The sequence below is a fragment of the Heteronotia binoei genome, chromosome 6 (genome assembly GCF_032191835.1).
Source record: "Heteronotia binoei isolate CCM8104 ecotype False Entrance Well chromosome 6, APGP_CSIRO_Hbin_v1, whole genome shotgun sequence".
NCBI lineage: Eukaryota > Metazoa > Chordata > Lepidosauria > Squamata > Gekkonidae > Heteronotia > Heteronotia binoei.
In genome coordinates, this window is record NC_083228.1 from 25,610,570 (window position 1) to 25,630,124 (window position 19,555).

General features: G+C 43.1%; 2 protein-coding genes across 3 annotated transcripts in view; one reads left to right on the forward strand and one right to left on the reverse strand.

The window, feature by feature from the left end:
• CTNNA3 (catenin alpha 3) overlaps window positions 1-19,555 on the reverse strand; it is a 1,035,346-nt gene that overhangs the window by 592,875 nt on the left and 422,916 nt on the right. The window lies entirely within an intron of this gene.
• LRRTM3 (leucine rich repeat transmembrane neuronal 3) overlaps window positions 2,379-19,555 on the forward strand; it is a 183,707-nt gene continuing 166,530 nt past the window's right edge. The window contains exons 1-2 of the mRNA XM_060241120.1: window positions 2,379-2,851; window positions 3,212-4,743. Of these exons, the coding sequence (XP_060097103.1) occupies window positions 2,848-2,851; window positions 3,212-4,743 (1,536 nt within the window). The 5' untranslated portion in view covers window positions 2,379-2,847. The remainder of the gene's footprint in view (window positions 2,852-3,211; window positions 4,744-19,555) is intronic.

Here is a 19,555-nt window from a genome sequence, read left to right on the forward strand (position 1 = left end):
TGGAAGAGATGGTACTATGAACTTGGCAACATTTTACTGGTCCTGCTTTTAACAGCTGTCTGACACCAAAATTAAGCTCCTCTTGTAGATATTAAAAAAGGATGAAAATAGTTCACTGGCTAAGTATCTGCACAACAGGTTGCTTTTAAAGGCATGGGAAATACAGCCAATAAAAAGCTGCAAGCCCCTCATAAATATCCTTTTGGGATAACTGCAGAAAACCTTGTATGAACTTCATATAGCTTGAAATTAATCCATTAATTGCAGTACAATTCTGTGCTACCTTTCACAGCAATTTCCCAGTGTTTCAAGCAAAGAAAAGTATGAAAAATAGCTGTCAAAAGATTTTCTTGAAACCAAGCAAGCTTGGTTGTAGTTTGAGGCAGGGTTCCAGTAGTAGCAGCTGAAAGAAGTGCCTACTAAATGTGTCAGCATATTTTGAGGTAGAGCAGCTGCCAGGGCACAGTGATGGCATTCCTGATGGCAATGGCAACAGCACTCCCAACTGCATACACTGGCCAGTGCTGTTGAGGAAGGGATATGTAGGTGGTGCAGGCAACTGAATATGGGCATTAGGAGTGCTTGCAAGCTGGAGATAGGCGCATGCAGGTGTGGGGGTGAAAAGAGAGGACCGCCCACTTTCCACCCCCATTTTGCTCAGCATGAGTTTCAGAGAGATTTTTCTGAAAATGAATTTACTTCCGAAGAAGAGGCAGGTTTGGGGGAGTGCCCTGGAAGTGACATCACAGGAAAAGGTGGAGTTTTGGTTCAGTGTCCCCCGGAAGTGACATCACTTGGTCCTTGACACCACAGAAAATGACAGAATTCCTGTTTCCCGGCTCCACCCTTAAATTTTAGTGGGCCACGAAGCAGAAGTGTAAAGATAACCGGGCCACAGGGGGAAAAAAGTTTGGGAAACCCTGTGCTACACAATCAGGAAACCACTCAAAAGGACAGACATAGAAGTGGTTCAAAAAACCATGTACAACCTCCTTTACAGGGAACAGTAGTTTCAGTATGGACAAGTGGATTCCTCTTCTGGACTGTATATTTTTGATACAGTTTTTTTCCCGTGTTGCAGAGAAGTGCTTCACTCTTTCTCTTAATTTCATAGTGGGTACCTCAGATCAACAGTGATGCATTTCCCATAGTCTGTCCCTCTGAAATGGTAAACTCCTGGATAAGCAGGGGATTGCCAAAGGTATCACAGAAGGTTGGTTCACACATGCCTGTTCAGCACTTGATGATGCTACCTCCTATATACAGTCCTACCGACCAGAGGGCATTTTCAGGCTTTCAAGGGGAAAAAATCAGTAACTGACATGTTAATACAGCAAGACTCAATTACTGGTTTTATGTGTCAGCTCTCGTTTGGTTACTAACATACCAATATACCTTAAAAATGGTAACTGACACATCATTGTGGTTTTATGCTACAGCATGTCAATGACCATTTTTATAAAGTGAGAAAAAGCCTCTGATGGTGCGCGAGAGAGATGGCAGCTCTGGGGGACGGAGGTATGGAAAACGGCATCTATGTGAGTATCCTGCAAAAAAAGAAAATGCATGCTGACCTGCCCAGGCAGCATTTCGAGGTGAACTGGTTATGATCTTTCCCCAAAGGTTTGAGAAAGGGCAACAGAAAAGTGAAGGATAACTCAGAAAGGGGACAATTACAGGATTGCATGTAGATGCTTTTTAAAAAAAGAGACACTCCTGTTTCAACATGAATCCAGTCTGTGTGGAAGCATCCTGCATGGACTATAACCAGAGCCCTCAGCTCCCTCCTTCCCTGTTACCTACAGTTCTTACCAGCATCAATAAGAAGGGTTAGATTCTTTTACATGCCAATGCAACACCACTGGTGTTTTGTATTTGCATACATGACAGCCTGCTTGCATGGGTTTGTGTGCATGAGAGTCGATTTTAAAAAAAAAAATGCCTAAATGAAAAGTAATATGACATCTAGACTTTGTATTAGGGAAACATCCCCGCAGCAGCTGTTGAGCTGCACAATCCACAGGCTTGAAAGGTTTTGTTAAATTACTCAAAAGGAAGAAAGGGGGGGGAGAGAGAGGCTAAACGACTAGGGAAATTTCGAACCATTCCACCAGTGCACATTGAGGCTTGACCAGTCAGTTCCTATTTAGTCACCCAGAACAACCACTCATTTCCCAACACAGAGCTTACTCATTTGCAAGATACAAAAAAGAGAGAGAGAGAGAAGCATTTCTGCACATGCCCATAATATTCTTCACCACTGGGGGCAGCTTTACATAAGACTGCATTCACCAAAACCAAAGCAACAGTCAGTCGGAGGAGCTTTCAGAATGACAGCACGCAGAAGTGAACAGTGCTTGTTCATTGTACAGGGTCATCCCCGCTCCTGTGCTCCAACGCAGCTTCCCTAGCTGGATTGGGGTGCTCACGATGAGAACTGCTACCCAATGGAATACAGACAGATGAATCCAGAGCTCTGAGCATCGCTCTGGGGAAGGGAGATTCATCATGCTTTGCCCAGGGAGACTGTAAAGAAGCCAGGTTTTCCACCCACCCCCCCATTATAAAAGATGCAAAAAGGCACCATCCATGAAGATCCTATTACCTAGGAAGAACTTGACATTCTGCTGCAAATGCCGTACTGGGATTTATTTATTCCGAGAGGATTCTGCGTGGCTGGCAAAGAATAATGTTCCAAAATCGGTCCATCTCCCAAGGGGTCCAATTTTTCTTCCTGGGTGTCAGCAAGCCCTGACTCACCACAGAGCAGCTTACAGGGGCTGTCATGCTTGTGGCACCCTAAGCAAAAGCAAAAGACCTAAGGACGACCTTTGAACACCACAAAGGATGGGTATGTTTTCCATTTTCATTTCTTCATAGTTGCCCTACAGTAGCAGCCTCTGCACTGACTCTGTATTAATGACCCGATAGATTTGCTTCCATACAAGCTATGACTAGAATTAAATTACCTATAGACTGTATGTGAATCTGACAAGCTCTTGTAAGTGTAGGGGAGGTTTCTTTTTTCCTATATTAAAATTGTTGGTGGGGGGAAGAAGAGAGATAAAACAGGTTGTAAAGTGTTCATCCTACTTGGAGGGAGGGGGGGGTTCCCAATGGTTCATTTAAGCTGCAGTTGCAAACAGGCTTGAAAACAGATCTGGATTGTTTCTTGGGGGGGATAACTTTTCTAAGTTGTTTTTATTTCCAGGTTTCAATGTATTTAGGCTACTGAGCGGATCAGCTGTAGCCCTGGTAATAGCCCCTACTGTATTACTGACAATGCTTTCATCAGCTGAACGAGGATGCCCTAAAGGCTGTAGGTGTGAAGGCAAAATGGTCTATTGCGAATCCCAGAAATTACAGGAGATACCCTCAAGTATATCAGCTGGTTGTTTAGGTTTGTCCCTGCGATATAACAGCCTCCAGAAACTAAAATACAATCAGTTTAAAGGTCTTAATCAACTCACCTGGCTCTATCTAGACCATAACCACATCAGCACCATTGACGAGAATGCTTTCAATGGAATACGCAGGCTCAAAGAGTTGATTCTGAGTTCCAACCGAATTGCCTATTTTCTTAATAACACCTTCAGACCCGTAACAAACCTCCGGAACTTGGATCTCTCATATAATCAGCTGCAGTCCCTGGGAGCAGAACAGTTCAGGGGCTTAAGGAAGCTGCTGAGTTTACATTTACGGTCTAATTCCCTGAGAACCATCCCCGTGCGGATATTTCAGGACTGTAGGAACCTTGAACTGTTGGACCTGGGCTACAACAGGATCCGAAGCTTAGCAAGGAATGTCTTTGCAGGCATGATCAGGCTGAAGGAGCTTCACCTGGAGCACAATCAATTTTCTAAGCTTAACTTGGCACTTTTTCCAAGGCTCATCAGCCTTCAGAACCTTTATTTACAGTGGAATAAAATCAGTGTTATAGGGCAAACGATGTCCTGGACTTGGAGCTCATTACAAAGGCTTGATTTATCTGGCAATGAAATAGAAGCTTTCAGCGGACCTAGCGTTTTCCAGTGCGTGCCCAATTTGCAGCGCCTCAACCTGGATTCCAACAAGCTCACATTTATCGGGCAAGAGATTTTGGATTCTTGGATATCTCTCAATGACATCAGCCTCGCTGGGAATATATGGGAATGCAGCAGGAACATTTGCTCCTTAGTCAACTGGCTCAAAAGTTTTAAAGGGCTGAGGGAAAATACAATTATCTGTGCCAGCCCCAAAGAGCTGCAAGGGGTGAACGTGATTGACGCAGTGAAAAACTACAGCATCTGTGGCAGAAGTACGACGGAGAGGTTTGAACTGCCACGGGCTCTCCCCAAGCCAACCTTTAAACCCAAAGTGATCAGGCCTAAGCATGACAGCCAGCCCCCCCTGCCCCCCACCGTCGGGGCCACTGAAGCCAGCTCAGAGCCTGAGCATGACACAGAACACATCTCCTTCCATAAAATCATTGCAGGAAGCGTGGCCCTTTTCTTGTCGGTGCTGGTGATCCTCCTGGTGATCTACGTCTCATGGAAGCGTTACCCAGCCAGCATGAAGCAGCTGCAGCAGCGCTCTCTCATGCGAAGGCACAGGAAAAAGAAACGGCAGTCTCTGAAGCAGATGACTCCAACCACACAGGAATTTTATGTCGATTATAAGCCAACCAACGCCGAGACCAGCGAAATGCTGTTGAATGGAACGGGACCCTGCACGTATAGCAAATCAAGCTCCAGGGAATGTGAGGTATGAGGCATTGTGATTTTTTTTTTTTAAGAGCTTCTAAAAAGCTGGGTATTAATGACACGGTGTTGAACTCAAGTGATAAAGAGGGAGCTTTTATCTTTCCTGTTTCTGCCACAACACTCCCTGCGCTCTTTTGCCACCCACATTCACAATGTTGCCTTTAAAAAAACATTTCCTCCATTAATCCACTGACCTGGGAGAGGGGGAGAAGATTGTGAATATAAGCTCAGCAGAATTCCCGTTGTGCAGCCTCTTGGCTGAATGCATTCCCTTGGTTGGTTTCTTTTAAGTAGAAAACTTCTTTCGTGGCTAATGAAATTTATCTGCAGTGCTGATTTCTGTAATGCAGAATGCTGGTTGACATGAAGTGTGGCTTTTACAGAAACAAAGAGTGGTAGTGACAGTTCTTAAGCAGCAAGTGCTCTGAAATTCACTGTGGCTCACAGATGTGTGAAATCAGCCAGGTGCTGTAGTGTCAGATACATTCCAAGGCTGGCTTTGGTTTCTAGAAGCTGTAGGAACAACCCTGAAAGTATGGCTGATTTCTCATTCAGCACAAGCCAGCAGTCTTAAAGCAACATCCTGAACTTCAGGGGGCGTGTAGAGGGAAGGAAATCACTTGCCTAATGAGGTGAGTGGGTGGGAATTATTGCTTGAATAAGGACTGAAAAGAGGGGTGGGTGGAACAGAATGGGATTCACTGCACTGTGTTAATACCACAAGAGTTGTAGAGCTGATATGTCCTAATTGAAACCTGTTCATGTGGTTCTGTACAAAAGATGCTAGTGTTTCCCCATCCTCACAGCCAGTTGCCTTTCAGAGAGCAGTCAAAAGGCATTCATTAAATGAGGAACCCAAATTCCTTATTGATGCAATTGGAGTAGCTGAAATGTACAGTTTACAAAAGGCAAACCCCACTTCCTGCTTGAGTGCTCATTAGAAATTCTGCATTCAGCCGCGTCAGGCATTAATGTGATTGATGATGAAGCCATTAAATCTGTCATTTTCCTTCTTTTTAAAAAATATGCTGTGTTGCTGCTTGATGGTGTTTCAGTTCTAAGTTTTGTTACACAGTATTTAAAAGGATGAGGAAACTACCGTTTAAATACAGCATGGCAAGTAGGAAACACTTGTAGTGAGAACTGGATGCTTGCCCACTCAAAGGAAAAAGCACATCAGATGGATTTCTCCTTTAGGAAAAGTCAATGGATCGATGGAGGGAAGGGGCAATCAATCAGTTACCTCTTTTGATAACCTTGCTGAGTGGTGTTTTCATGATTCAATTATAGATATATTATTTTCAATGTGAAGGCAATGTTTCAGCCTGATTGGGGGGAAATCATGATGGGTACTTGTAATCCAAAACCACCACCCCTCAAATGTCATGACAAAACATAACTTAGAAATGCCCTGTGATATTTCACACTAAAATATAATCTATGCTGCCTTCCTTAACAGTCCTCTTTCTTCCATATTAAGACAATCGGTGGCGGGGGGGGGGGGGCATATTCATAAAAAGATGGCAAATCAATTTACCACCTCTGTTGCATAACTTGATTTGGCTTTAGTACACTGCCCATTTCTGACCTCTTGGGAAGGAATGTTCTCTAAACAGTTCCACTGCAGTAGTCTAAAAGAGCGGGGGGGGGGGGAGCATGCATGTTCTGGATCTTTTTGCTTTCTGAGAAAAAATAATGAAAGGAAATCACCTTGAACTGAGCCAGAGGCAAGAAATGCATCATTTGAGCAGTGTTAAGGCACTGGAGGTGATTTCAGGTAGATAAACCTGCATTCTAGTTTTACGGGGGGCTGTAAGCAAAAGGCATGGGGCAGTTTCAAAAGGTTATCAGGATGAAAACTTGTAGCATGCATTTGTGAAAAGCCGAGAACCAAAGATTTGGAGATGATTTAACAATGCAGGATATGGTGCACTTTATGTGGGAGGCAAGGTTTTCTCAGCCAGCATCCTTTTTGGGATTCACAGATGACTATGAAAGTTAATCTAGTGCCACCAGAGGACCAACATTAGAGCTTATAATTAATATGTATGCTGAGGATTCAGGTATGCTACAAGTACTTTTTAAAAGCATTTCTGCATGGGTGGGAAATCCAAAGTCCGTACAAAATGTGGAAAATTGATATAATCAAAAACTGTTAGAAAATATTTTGCTGATTTTTGATTCATGGTGACTAAATCTGCATTGGAAGTTTATGCACTAATGCTAGGAAAAACAGACTGGTTTTACTATGAAAATAATGGGTCCATTCCCTAGTAACTTTGAGTTTTCAACCAATTATAGTGACAAATGGGGTTGAAAATGTTGTCAGAGTGACTGCAAACACAGGCATTGAAAGAAATGCCTAAACAGACCCCCAAAGCTCATGCTCCCATATGGAAAAATCTATGGTTGGAATGATGTATATAATTCAGTGAAGAGTGGAGGGATGGGGATGCAGAAGAAGAAACCAATGAAAATCCAGATGTCAAACAGTTGAGCTATTTATGTGCCACTGTAAATGGCCATCATAATGATGCACAATTACCATGTGAAAAATAATGCTTAGGCATTTTCAAAGTCAATTGACTCCATTTTCCTTTGAAGGGCTCCTAAGAGGCTATATTTATATGTTCATATCTTCAGTGATAAACACAGATGAATGTGTAATTATCACTACCGTTACCTAAGACACTGCGGGCTTACTGTACCATTTATACATTCGACTGCCAACAACCTCCATCTACAGAACTTTCAAAAAAGCTGAATTGAATTTTAAAATGGTTCCAGGTGGTGGAAGCTAATTATAAATTGTTGAGTCTTCTTGGCCTCCAGTGAATGAAACCATGTTTTATTTATTTGAGCTGTACAAAAAAAATAGAACAAACAATCCTAGCCAGGGTTTTCCAGCCTGTGTTATTCAAAGTCTAGGACAACACGTTTTTGGAGGACAAAGCTCCTTCTACTTTTAATATTATGGAGACTGAGAATATGAAGGCTGCCATCTACAGAAACAGGCCACTGGACTATCAAGATCAATACTGTCTACTCTGACTGGCAGTAGTTCTCCTAGATTTCAGGCAAAGGGCTATTCAAACCACCTACTAACACATCCTATTTTAACTGGAGAAGCCAGGGACTGAACATGGAACCTTCTGCAATGCAACACAGATGCTCTTTCATTGAGCCACAGACCCATAATTCTGTCTGCAAGGACCAGAATAGCATACATGGCTCTCTCCCCCTTTCCCCTCCTCACAGCAACACTCTGAGATGGATTACATTGAGGATAAGTTGCTGGCCCAAGATCACTTAATGGCTGAGGGGAAATTTCAATATGGATTTTCTAGGTCCTAGTCCGAGATTACAATCAATTCACCTTGTTGGTGGTCTGACAGATACTAACTCACCATGCAGGGATAAGGTATCAATGGCCGCTGCTGACAGACACTCAGCCACCAACCTTATTACCTGGCCATATTACCTTCTAACAAAGAATAATATTCAGGCTTCCTGTGGTATAACAGTGCTAAAGTATAATTTGAGGTGGAAATGTCACTACAAAATTATTTTTTCCCACCCACTATTTATCTGTGCTTAGAGAGCCAACCCATAGGTGGCAAAATAACACATTAATGTGCCGTGGAACATGCTTAACCCCACCTTGACTGAAGATCATGGAATCATACCATACACAAATAAGAGATGTTTTCACAAGACAGCTTCACATTAGCACAGAAGAGGGAGAAAAACACTTCTACCTCATCACAGGTTTAAAAAGAGAAAGCTGAAATTCATCTTTCCTTCATGGAAGCGTGCAGCTCACAAGGGAAAGGATATAGCAGGTGTCCCTGCTCTGAAATATTTGCGAAGGATGGATTGCAGGGGAGGAGAAAAGTCTACAGAATTAGCAATCAATGCAGAGGTCAAGGGCACAGACAGTGCTTTCAACAGTGAACAGGTGGGCTTTCCACAGATCGGACCAAAATTTTCTATTGTGGTTGTCTGAACTGGTTGTCTGGCTAATGCGGTGGCATGACACTACAGAGGTTCCGTTTGCTCATAGCCATTAGCTGCACAGAAGGTGACCCTGTCACATCCTGGATCTGTGCTATTATTGTCCAAATCTGAGCAGAAACTCTGAGCAAAGTTGTCCAGATTCCACTCACAGCTGACTGGGAGAAATATGGGCTAAGGCAATGAGCATATCTTACTTGTGGCAACACAATCCCTTGAAGTAACCCAGGTGGGATCTCAGGGAGAAGTTGGCCTTTTGCCTAGTAACCAGTGTTCCCTCTAAACTGAGTTAGTGTGAGCTCACAGATTTTTGGCATCTGGCTCACACATTTTTGTCTTAACTCTGGAAAAATAGCCCCAGAGCAAACTAATTTATGCAGTAGCTCACAATGTAGAAGTTTTGCTCACAAGACTCCATGGCTTAGAGGGAACATTGCTAATAACCACACATACTTCCTTCCTTCTCCTAAGCTGAGATGCTTCTTGAGTCCTAGGTGCAGCCCTACTGGATGGTCAAGCCATCCAACAACTTTGTCAGCAATCCAGTCAGCAAACCACAATGTGGGAGAAGGCATCTCAAGAAAGCAAAATCTGGATCTGGAGTAGAGTGCAGCTGTGCCAGGGTGGCTGGGGCCACTTTTAGAAATAAGCCTATGGTGAAGTTTACTTAGTTATGCTTGGGCCAAGAGTGAAGCCAACAAGGGTATTATTAAAGAGGGAAATTTGCATTTGCGGTGAAAAGGACATGGTGGGTCAAAACTCAGGAGATTGGAACTGAGGAAGGAGTTCATGAAAGCAAGGTTAAGGTTAAAAAAGGATGAGTTTGGGGAAATAAAAATAGGATTTGTGCCAGGAAGCAGATAGAGAGCAGGAATAAATCTGTTTTTTTAGCAAAATGAAGAGTACCATGTTGTTCATAATTTGTTGTTGTTCAGTCACACAGTCGAGTCCGACTCTTTGCCACCCCATGGACAAAGTCACACCGGGCCCTCCTGTCTTCCACCATCCTCCGATGGTGTTCATAATACTGCCTAGGAAATAGACCCTTCCAGTCATCTGCATTCAAGTAAAACTATGCCTCAGCCTAGTCTTGTTGTGCAAGTCCCAGGACTAGTCCCCTACATTTTTCAGGGGCCTATAAGAATAACCAGAACTAGTAAAGATAAATTATTTGCATAAAATTCCTGACAAGATTTCTCAGCTTATCTTGGAATCCCATTGTGCTATTTTTTTTTTTGCTGTGCCTCCAATAAACAAAGGGGAATAAAATGTCAGGAAACCATTCTTCTAAAGCATTTTAGGGACAGGCATTGCATAGGTTCAGGTCAACCGTATATAACATTTCTAAATCTCCTTGCTTGGCAATAAACTACAACTGCTTTTAAAGGTATGTGTTATAACATTCAAATGCAATTTTCCTAAGAGATATTGTCTTCATAGAACAAAATAATGAAAAACTTCATCCTGTCATTTGGTAGGGTTTTTTCAATTGCTTAAAAATAATATGTAAAATAAGATTTATAGTACAGACTCATAGTAATGAGTACGTCGGTGGGAGAACTTATCAAGTCAAAAATTTCCCTATTTCCATAGTCAGACTGCCAGTGCAATCCTATGCAGAACTGCTCCAGATGAAGGCCACTGATACCAAAGGCCTTAAATGGAGTGCTACTCCCCTTTCCTCCCAATTTATTCATGAAAATCAGATACTGCAGAGCTTCAGGGATATATGCTGTTGGGTAGAGCAATGAAATTACTCAATTTTCGTATTGGGAGGAGTGTGTGTAGGAGTGACTGGAGAGAGAAAAAAGAAGAAACAGGGTGTGGAGCAAGAGGGCTAGTCCTTTCTCGCTCCAAGGACTGGTGTGCTGAGGCCTCAGCTGAAGAAGTTGTGTCTGGTGTGGGCCCTCCCTTTTTGGAAATGACCTATTTGGAGGAGTTAGCCCCCAGACCACCTGCCTATGAACTGGAGCTAATTTCTCCTCTCCAATGGTGAGGAGGGAGACCTGAGAACTTCCTTTCCCACTGGAGGCCTGCTTCTGAGGGACTGCGGCTGGGCCAACTTGAACTAGAAAACAGCTAGGGTTGCCAAGTCCAATTAAAGAAAAATCTGGGGACTTTGGGGGCGGAGCCAGGAGACTTTGGGGGTGGAGCCAGGAGACATTGGGGGTGGAGCCAGGAACAAGGATGTGACAAGCATAATTGAACTCCAAAGGAGTTCTGGCCATCACATTTAAAGGGACGGCACACCTTTTCAAGGCTTTCCTTCCCTAGGAAATAATGAAGGATAGGGGCACCATCTTTTGGGGCTCATAGAATTGGACCCCCTGGTCCAATCTTCTTGAAACTTGGGGGGTATTTTGGGGAGAGGCACTAGATGTTATACTAAAAATTTGGTGCCTCTACCTCAAAAAATAGCCCCCCCAGAGCCCCCAATACCCACAGATCAATTCCCTATTATTCCCTATGGGAATCGTTCTCCATAGGGAATAATAGAGTGCCCAGTAGACATTTCCCTCCCCCCCCACGCTTTCTAAAGGGGGGGAAGGCCTCCAAACCAGGGAATCCCCTACCCCCTCCCTCTCACACACACAAATACTTACCAGATTGGAGAACTCTACTTGCTGAGAAAACGAAAGAAAAAAAAAGGGAGGGGCTGTTCTCCGAAGCTCTTCCTGCTTCCTGCCCAGCCTTAAAGGGGCCACACATTTTACAAACGGCTCAGGATCTCAACAATATGAAGCCTGCAGGTATGTTCTCCCCCCCCTCCACCCCCCCACCCCCGCTTCCCGATTTCTGGGGGGCGGGAGATTAGGCTGCGAACCCAGAAGTCCCCCGCCAGAGCGGGGGGGTTGGGAAGCCTAAAAACAGCACTTCTGGGACACTGACTACTGGACCTTTAGTTTGGAAGGAGAAAGGAGTTTTGGGGTGGGGAGTACCATACCCTGCGTGCAAACTGTATTTTCTCTGTTGTAAGAGTTACTTTGCTTAAGCCAAGGTGTGTGAGTGGGAAGTGGAAGGCTTTTTTTGAGTAGGAATGCAGTTCTAGCTGCCTTGGTGTAAGGGGTGTGGCCTAATATGCAAATGAATCCCTGCTGGGCTCTTTCTACAAAAAAGCCCTATGCAAAACAATGGTGATATCAGAGGGTGTGGCCTAATAGGCAAATAAGTTTCTGCTGGGATTTTTCAACAAAAAAAAAGCCCTGGGGATGGAGAAGATGTAGCCAGGATTTTTTTTCGGTCAGAGGACTTTTAAAAATTCTGGGAGCAGCAGAATTTCTACAAAGCCCCCCTGACCTAAAAAAGCAGGGCCAGCAGGCCTGGTCCTTCTGCTGCAAGAAGCAGGGAGACCACTACCACCTCTCAGCTGAGCAGGAGGGGAAAGAGGCAGGGCTGGCAGGCTGGCTCTCCATCCTTCTCACAACCAGCTGACTGTGAGAAGCATGGAGACCTGCCTCCTCTCACTTTCCTGTCCTGCTTGGCTGAGCAGGAGGGGAAAGAGAAGTGGGGCTAGCAGGCCCAGACTTCCTGCTTCTCACAGCTAGTGGGCTGTGAGAAGCATGGAGACCTACCGTATCTAGCTGTCCTATTCTGCTTGGCTGAGCAGGAGGGGAGGGAAAGACACAGGGCTGGCTTGGGAGCACTGGGTTGGGGGCCCTGCACTATAAGTTGGGGCAGGACCCCAGAGTTCCCCCTGTAGCTACAGGCCTGGAGGGGGGCTTTAAGAAATGAGGCCTTAAGCCTTGAATTTGCCCTTATTTCCAACTCCCCTGTTACACATGACTACCCAATACACCTACTGTCATTTTCCATACCAAATGATCACAATGCAATCCCGATTCAACAAGCTAACTTCTGCACTTAAATACCTTGATATAAATTTACCCCGGATTTCATGAATTCATGCACAAGTATTCACTAGGCAACCATTTCTCTGTATATTTCTAACTAATCCAGTTTTACCCTATAACCTCTATAAATTGTCCAATACCTGGATGTCCTAGTGAGGAGTCAATACTGATTTAGAGACAATACTGATCTAGACAGACTAATGGCAGCTTCATAGATTCCTACTGCCTGTCACCAGTGGATAAACTGTTCCAGTAATCCCACCACTATAACTGGTCAGGCTCCAGTTATGTTCCAATGATGCTCCAAGTGAAGCTATAATTTCTGACATCCATATTTCTGCTATTTCAATATTTGTATTGATTCAGGTGGGTCTGAAGTAGCAGGACAAAGTTTGAGTCCAGTGGCACCTTTAAGACCAACGAAGTTTTATTCAAGCTTTTGCATTTTTATATGTAATTGTTGAGGAAATCCTGTTTCACTATATCTGAAGAAGTGTGTTTACACACAAAAACTTATACCTCGAATAAAACTTTGTTGGTCTTTAAAGGTGCCATTGGACCCATACTTTGTTCATTATTTTTATGTTAAGGATTGGTAGTTTCAACAAGGTATTTCTAGTGAATGTGTACTTTAGAGTCAAAACTATTTCTGCATTTCCTGAAAGTAGAGTGGTTTTAGCATTCGAGGAATGTATTGCCATGATTGGATTCCATTACACTGATGATCTTTGGGTCAACTCTACATGTCTAGATAAATAGTCAATCAACCCAACATCCATGGAAAGGCAGTGACATCCAGTGGTGAGATTAAGTAAAGCATATGGCAGGGTTGACAGGGTTTGTTATTGCTGCTTAAGTTTACTCCCCAATACTGTAGCTTTGTGGTTATATTTTCCATGGAACTGCAGGGATATGAAAATCACTCATTCTCTTGAATGTCAGATTTGTCACCTGAGCTGAAATCCAAATTAAGTTGCTGTGGGTGATTTCAAAAGATAAGCTAGTGGATAAAAGCACAACTTAGTAGATGTCTGAAATTTCTGCTGAACTTTTTTTTTTTTTTTTTAAAGGCCAAGTGAAAAGTCCATTCCTAATGTTTAAACCTACCAGAAAAAGCAACATTACCAAGTATTCCTACAAAATATGAAGATCTGGACTATATTTCCATCAACATAAATAAGGGGCTATTCGGGTCATGTTTTTATGTACATGCAAACAACCATGTTGGATCAAACAACTGGTCCATCAAGTCCAGCAACCTGTTTCACACAACTATTTCCCCCTTACAGTCAATAAACAAAGCATAGAGACCAAGGCACAGACATCACCTGATGCTGCCTCTTAGCACTGGTATTTATAGACTTATTCCTCGTGGATATGACAAATCCTCCATGATTCTGACATCCTTTCAAAGACATTTAAACTAGTGACTATTATATATATTTACAGGAATATTCTAGTGGTATTCATTTAAAGGCATATACCTCTACTACTTTAGCCTATAAACCTCATGTCTTTAAAATGACAGAAAGACTTTTAGAAAGCATTGAACAAAAGGATCTCAGTGGCTTCAGGAACTGGGATTCCATTGAGAGCCAATGCAGTGAGATCATCACTGGAAAGTATTATAGGTCAAATGCTAGGGCTGCCAATCCCCAGCTGGGCAACGAAAAAGGGATCACAGATAATGGGACAGGCAATGGAAGTTAAACAACTACTGTGATAGGTTGATTAACAAAGTTTATTAAAACAATTTAAAACTTTTATATATATTATATTACTCCACATTTTGCATACTTCATATTGTAACAAAGGTATTTTAATACTTCATATCATGTTGTAACAGAGGTCCAATTTTAAAATTTCCATATTGCAACAAAAGTCTATGAACACCCAGGTATAGGCCCATTTCATCGGTAGACTTCCTCAGGAGTAATGTCTTTCTATGTTTCTTCCAGGTTTAACAGCCACTAGTACCAACCAAATGTTAATATTCTTCTGCCACATCTTTTCTCATTCACTTCAAGACACTTAAGTGTGTATATTTTTCATACAGGAGCTGGAGCCAGTACAAAATGATTAATTTAACCAGAATCCAAAACCTCTTAGAATTTACTGGCCAGTAAATTGGATTCAGGATAGGCACAGTACTGGCCTGTTTCAAATCATACACTAGTTTTGAGCTATAATTGTTGCAAAAAGGGCTTGCTTGATATTAACATTAAAAATAATTATAAAAAAAAATAAGAGCAACTGGCCATCTTAAGAACAGCCTGCTGAATATATTATAGAGGGCTACAGGCCAGCAAACTCCAGAAGGCTTGAGCATCTGGTTAAATGAATCAGTTTGTACTGGCTCCAGCTCCTATATGAAAAATATACACACTTAAGTGTCTTGGAGTGAATGAGAGAAAAGATGTGGCAGAAGAATATTAACATTTGGTTGGTACTAGTGGCAGTTAAACTTGGAAGAAACATAGAAAGGCAAGTCTACTGATGAAATGGGCCTATATCTGGGTGCTCATAGACTTTTGTTGCAATATGGGAATGTTAAAATTGGACCTCTGTTACAACATGAAATATGCAAAATTTATAATATGAAGTATTAAAATACCTTTGTTACAATATGAAGTATGCAAATTTTAAAATGTTAAGTAATATAAAATATATAAAGGTTTTAAATGGTTTCAATAAACTTTGTTAAACAACATATCACAGTAGTTGTTTAACTTCCATTGCCAATCCCTAGTTGGGGGTAGGGGATCCCCAAGTTTGGAGGCCCTCCCCCACTTCAGGGATATCAGAAGGGGGGAGAGGAAATGTCCACTGGGCACTCCATTATTCCCTATGGAGACAGATTCCCATAGAATATAATGGAGAATTGATCCATGGGTATCTAGGGCTCTGGGTGCTGTTTTTGGAGATGGTGGCATCAAATTTTCAGCATAGCATCCTGTGCCTCTCCTGAAAACACCCCCTCCGTCAAGTTTCAAAAAGATTGGACCAGGGGATCCAATTCTATGAGCCCCAAAAGCTGCTGCTCCTTCATTATTTCCAAATGGAGGGAAGGCATTTAAAAGGTCCCTTTAAATGTGATTGTCAGAACTCCCTTCAGTGTTCAAAATCATGCTTGTCAGACCCTTGCTCCTGGTCCCACCTCCAAAATCTCCTGGCTCCACCCCTAAAGTCCCCAGATATTTCTTGAGTCTGATCTGGCAACCCTAGTCAAATCCCTACCCTGTAATGTGGGTAATCTTGGGAGAATAAACTAGAGGGAGAAGGTCATGCTCTTCAGGCTGGAAAATTCCTGGAGATTTGGGAGTGGAACATGGGTAGGGTAAGATTTGGGCAGGGGAGGGCCTCAGTGGAGTATAATACCATACAGTCCACCCTCCAAAGCAAGCCATTTTTTTTCTTGGGGGAAAGGATTTTTGTCGTTTGGAGATCAGTTGTAGTTCCAGGAGATCGCCAGGTCCCACTTGGAGGTTTCCAACTCTAATATTCTTTGAATTCCTTGGAGAATGTGGAATAAAAATCTAATAAATTAACAGAATCCTTCACATTGTCAGGTGGTAATACTACTTTAAAGAAAAGGGGATTCACAGCTCAGTAGCACAGCAAATACCTTGCAGCTAGTCTAGGATTTTGTCTTTGACATCTCCAGGTGCTAGTAGCAGATGCTAGAAAAGACCTTGCTCTAGCTGAAATTCATACTGTTGCCAGTTAGAGCAGACAATAATGGGCTAGATGGACCTGGCTTTCTATGTTCAGTGCCTGATTCACTTTTAGAGCAAACACTGCATTTTTCATCGCTTGAAATACACCTGGATGTTAGGGAAACTTCTATATATGTAGAAGTAGGGTGCACCTTGAAAATATAAAGGCAGTAGCCTGACTGCCTTTAGCCTGACTAAATACATATCCATGCTTCTAAAACAAAAACGGAATCAAAAGATAGAACCAAAGATGGATTAGCCAATATACTAAATAAACTGAGGAAGACAAAGCCGAGGCAAATTGACGGCATGAATCCCCAAGGGAGAATTATTCAAGGACATTTCTGTAATGTTTGTATGGATATGCCTTACTCCTTGTAATGGATTTCTTGTGAATTCCCCAAGACCTAGAACAGGGGTGGCCAAGCTGTGACTCAGGAGCCACATGTGGCTCTTTCACACATATTTTGTGGCTCTCAAAACCCCCACTGCCCCATCGACCAGCTTGGAGAAGGCATTTGTCTCTTTAAATCAGTTACCTAAACTAAGCCAGCCAACAGCTTAGATAATGCATTTAAAGTTAAAGTTGCTTTTTCCTCCCTCTCCCATCTATTTGCCCTCCCTCCTTCTGGCTCTCAGACATGTGACATTTATTCTATGTGGTTCTGACATTAAGCAAGTTTGGCCATCCTAGACCTAGACCACGGACAGCTCTTCTCTTGCACTGGGATAGGGGAACAGTTACAATGCAGGTGTGGGGCAAAGTTAAGAGAGTACTGCTGGAGTAGGGCTACACTAACCTGAATGGCCCAGGCTAGCCCAATCTTGTCAGATCTCAGAAGCTAAACAAGCTAAACAAGGTTGGTGAGAGACCACCAAGGAAGTCCAGGCTTGCCACTCAAGAGGCCGGTAATGGCAAACCACTTCTGTTCAGCTCTTGCCTTCAAAACCTTGTAGGGTTGCCATAAATCAGCTGCAATTCAACAGCACTTTGCTCCACCACTGGGGTGGCTCAAGACATTTTGCCTCCCCAAATGCCTTCCTCCCATTCTGCCCCATCAGACTGAAAGCACGCTACAGTTGCAAACAAAAATAAGACAGCTAACAGAGGGTATGAGGGGAGGATACACCACCTCCTCTGCTGACTTTACTAGTTTGGCACCCCAAGAGGCTGTTTGTTTCACTTGGGTGTCAATATGGCCCAAAATATTATCCAATAAAGCACAGGAATTAGGGGGAAAGTGCTGTGTCATGGCAGTTTTTGAGTATAGGATCAGCAGGACTGGGAAAGGGCCTCTCTCTGCATGGCTTTAGGTGCACGTTTGAGCGTGGAGAAAAGAGGCAGCTGCCGCAAGTATATCAGAGGAGTGGGGAGTAGAGGTATGCATGGAAAAAAAATTCGTTAAAAATCAGTTTTGGGTTGAGTAAACAAAATAATCGTTATTCTCTTGGAAAGCCAAATCTCATATTAGGTAAAAAACCTGAAAAAATGGTATTCCCGATTTTTTTCGGCTCCATTATACTCTATGGGCCATTTTAGTCAATGGCAAAATCTCTCAAAGTACATTCCATGGACTGGGAGGGAGGGGTTTGAGCAAGAAGCACCAAATTTGCTGGGCACCTGCTGGAGCCTCTCTCCAAAAGACCCCCCAAGTTTCAAAAAGATTGGACCAGGGAGTCCAATACTATGGGCACCCAAAGAGGGTGCCCCTATCCCAATTGAAATCAATGGCTGCAAAAACTCCATTGGTTTCAATTGTGGAGAAAAAATGATTAAGGTCAAATAAGAGAATCTCTTACCTAAAAAACTATTTCTTCAGTCAGCAGCAGAACCAGTGCATGTGCCCAGCACCAAACCCCCCCCCCAAAAAAACCCCAACAGGACAAAGATCAAATTGGGTAGGAGAGATTTCCTGGGGAACCATTGTTGCCAATCTCCAGGGGAGGGATGGTGTGCTCTCCAGATGGCAGAGAGCAGCTCCCCGGGAGAAAACAGCTGCTTAAATTAGGGTTGCCAGCCTCCAGGTGGGGCCTGGAAATCTCATGCTTTTAAGATCTTATCTGGTCTACTTACAAGGGAAGTGCTAAAGCTCTATGTCAATGTTACTCAAAGAATTTCCTGTCTCAGACCCTAATAAGAACATAAGAGAAGCTATGTTGGATCAGGCCAATGGCCCATCCAGTCCAACACTCTGTCACAGTGGCCAAAAAAATTATATTTATATATATACACATATATATACACACACTGTGGCTAATAGCCACTGATGGACCTCTGCTGCATATTTTTATCTAACCCCCTCTTGAAGCTGGCTATGCTTGTAGCCGCCACCACCTCCTGTGGCAGTGAATTCCACGTTAATCACCCTTTGGGTGAAGTACTTCCTTTTATCCGTTTTAACCCGACTGCTCAGCAATTTCATTGAATGCCCACAAGTTCTTGTATTGTGAGAAAGGGAGAAAAGTACTTCTTTCTCTACTTTCTCCATCCCATGCATAATCTTGTAAACCTCTATCATGTCACCCGGCAGTTGACGTTTCTCCAAGCTAAAGAGCCCCAAGCGTTTTAACCTTTCTTCATAGGGAAAGTGTTCCAAACCTTTAATCATTCTAGTTGCCCTTTTCTGGACTTTTTCCAATGCTATAATATCCTTTTTGAGGTGCAGTGACCAGAATTGTACACAGTATTCCAAATGAGACCACACCATCGATTTATACAGGGGCATTATGATACTGGCTGATTTGTTTTCAGTTCCCTTACTAATAATTCCCAGCATGGTGTTGGCCTTTTTTATTGCAATCGCACACTGTCTTGACATTTTCAGTGAGTTATCTACCACGACCCCAAGATCTCTCTCTTGGTCAGTCTCTGCCAGTTCACAACCCATCAACTTGTATTTGTAGCTGGGATTTTTGGCCCCAATGTGTATTACTTTGCACTTGGCCACACTGAACCTCATCTGCCATGTTGACGCCCACTCACCCAGCCTCAACAGATCCCTTTGGAGTGCCTCATAATCTTCTCTGGTTCTCACCAACCTGAACAATTTAGTGTCATCTGCAAACTTGGCCACTTCACTGCTTAGTCCCAACTCCAAATCATTTATAAACAAGTTAAAGAGCATGGGACCCAGTACTGAGCCCTGCGGCACCGCACAGCTTACCGTCCTCCACTGCGAAGACTGCCCATTTATACTCACTCTCTGCTTCCAATTAATTTGCCAGTTTTTGA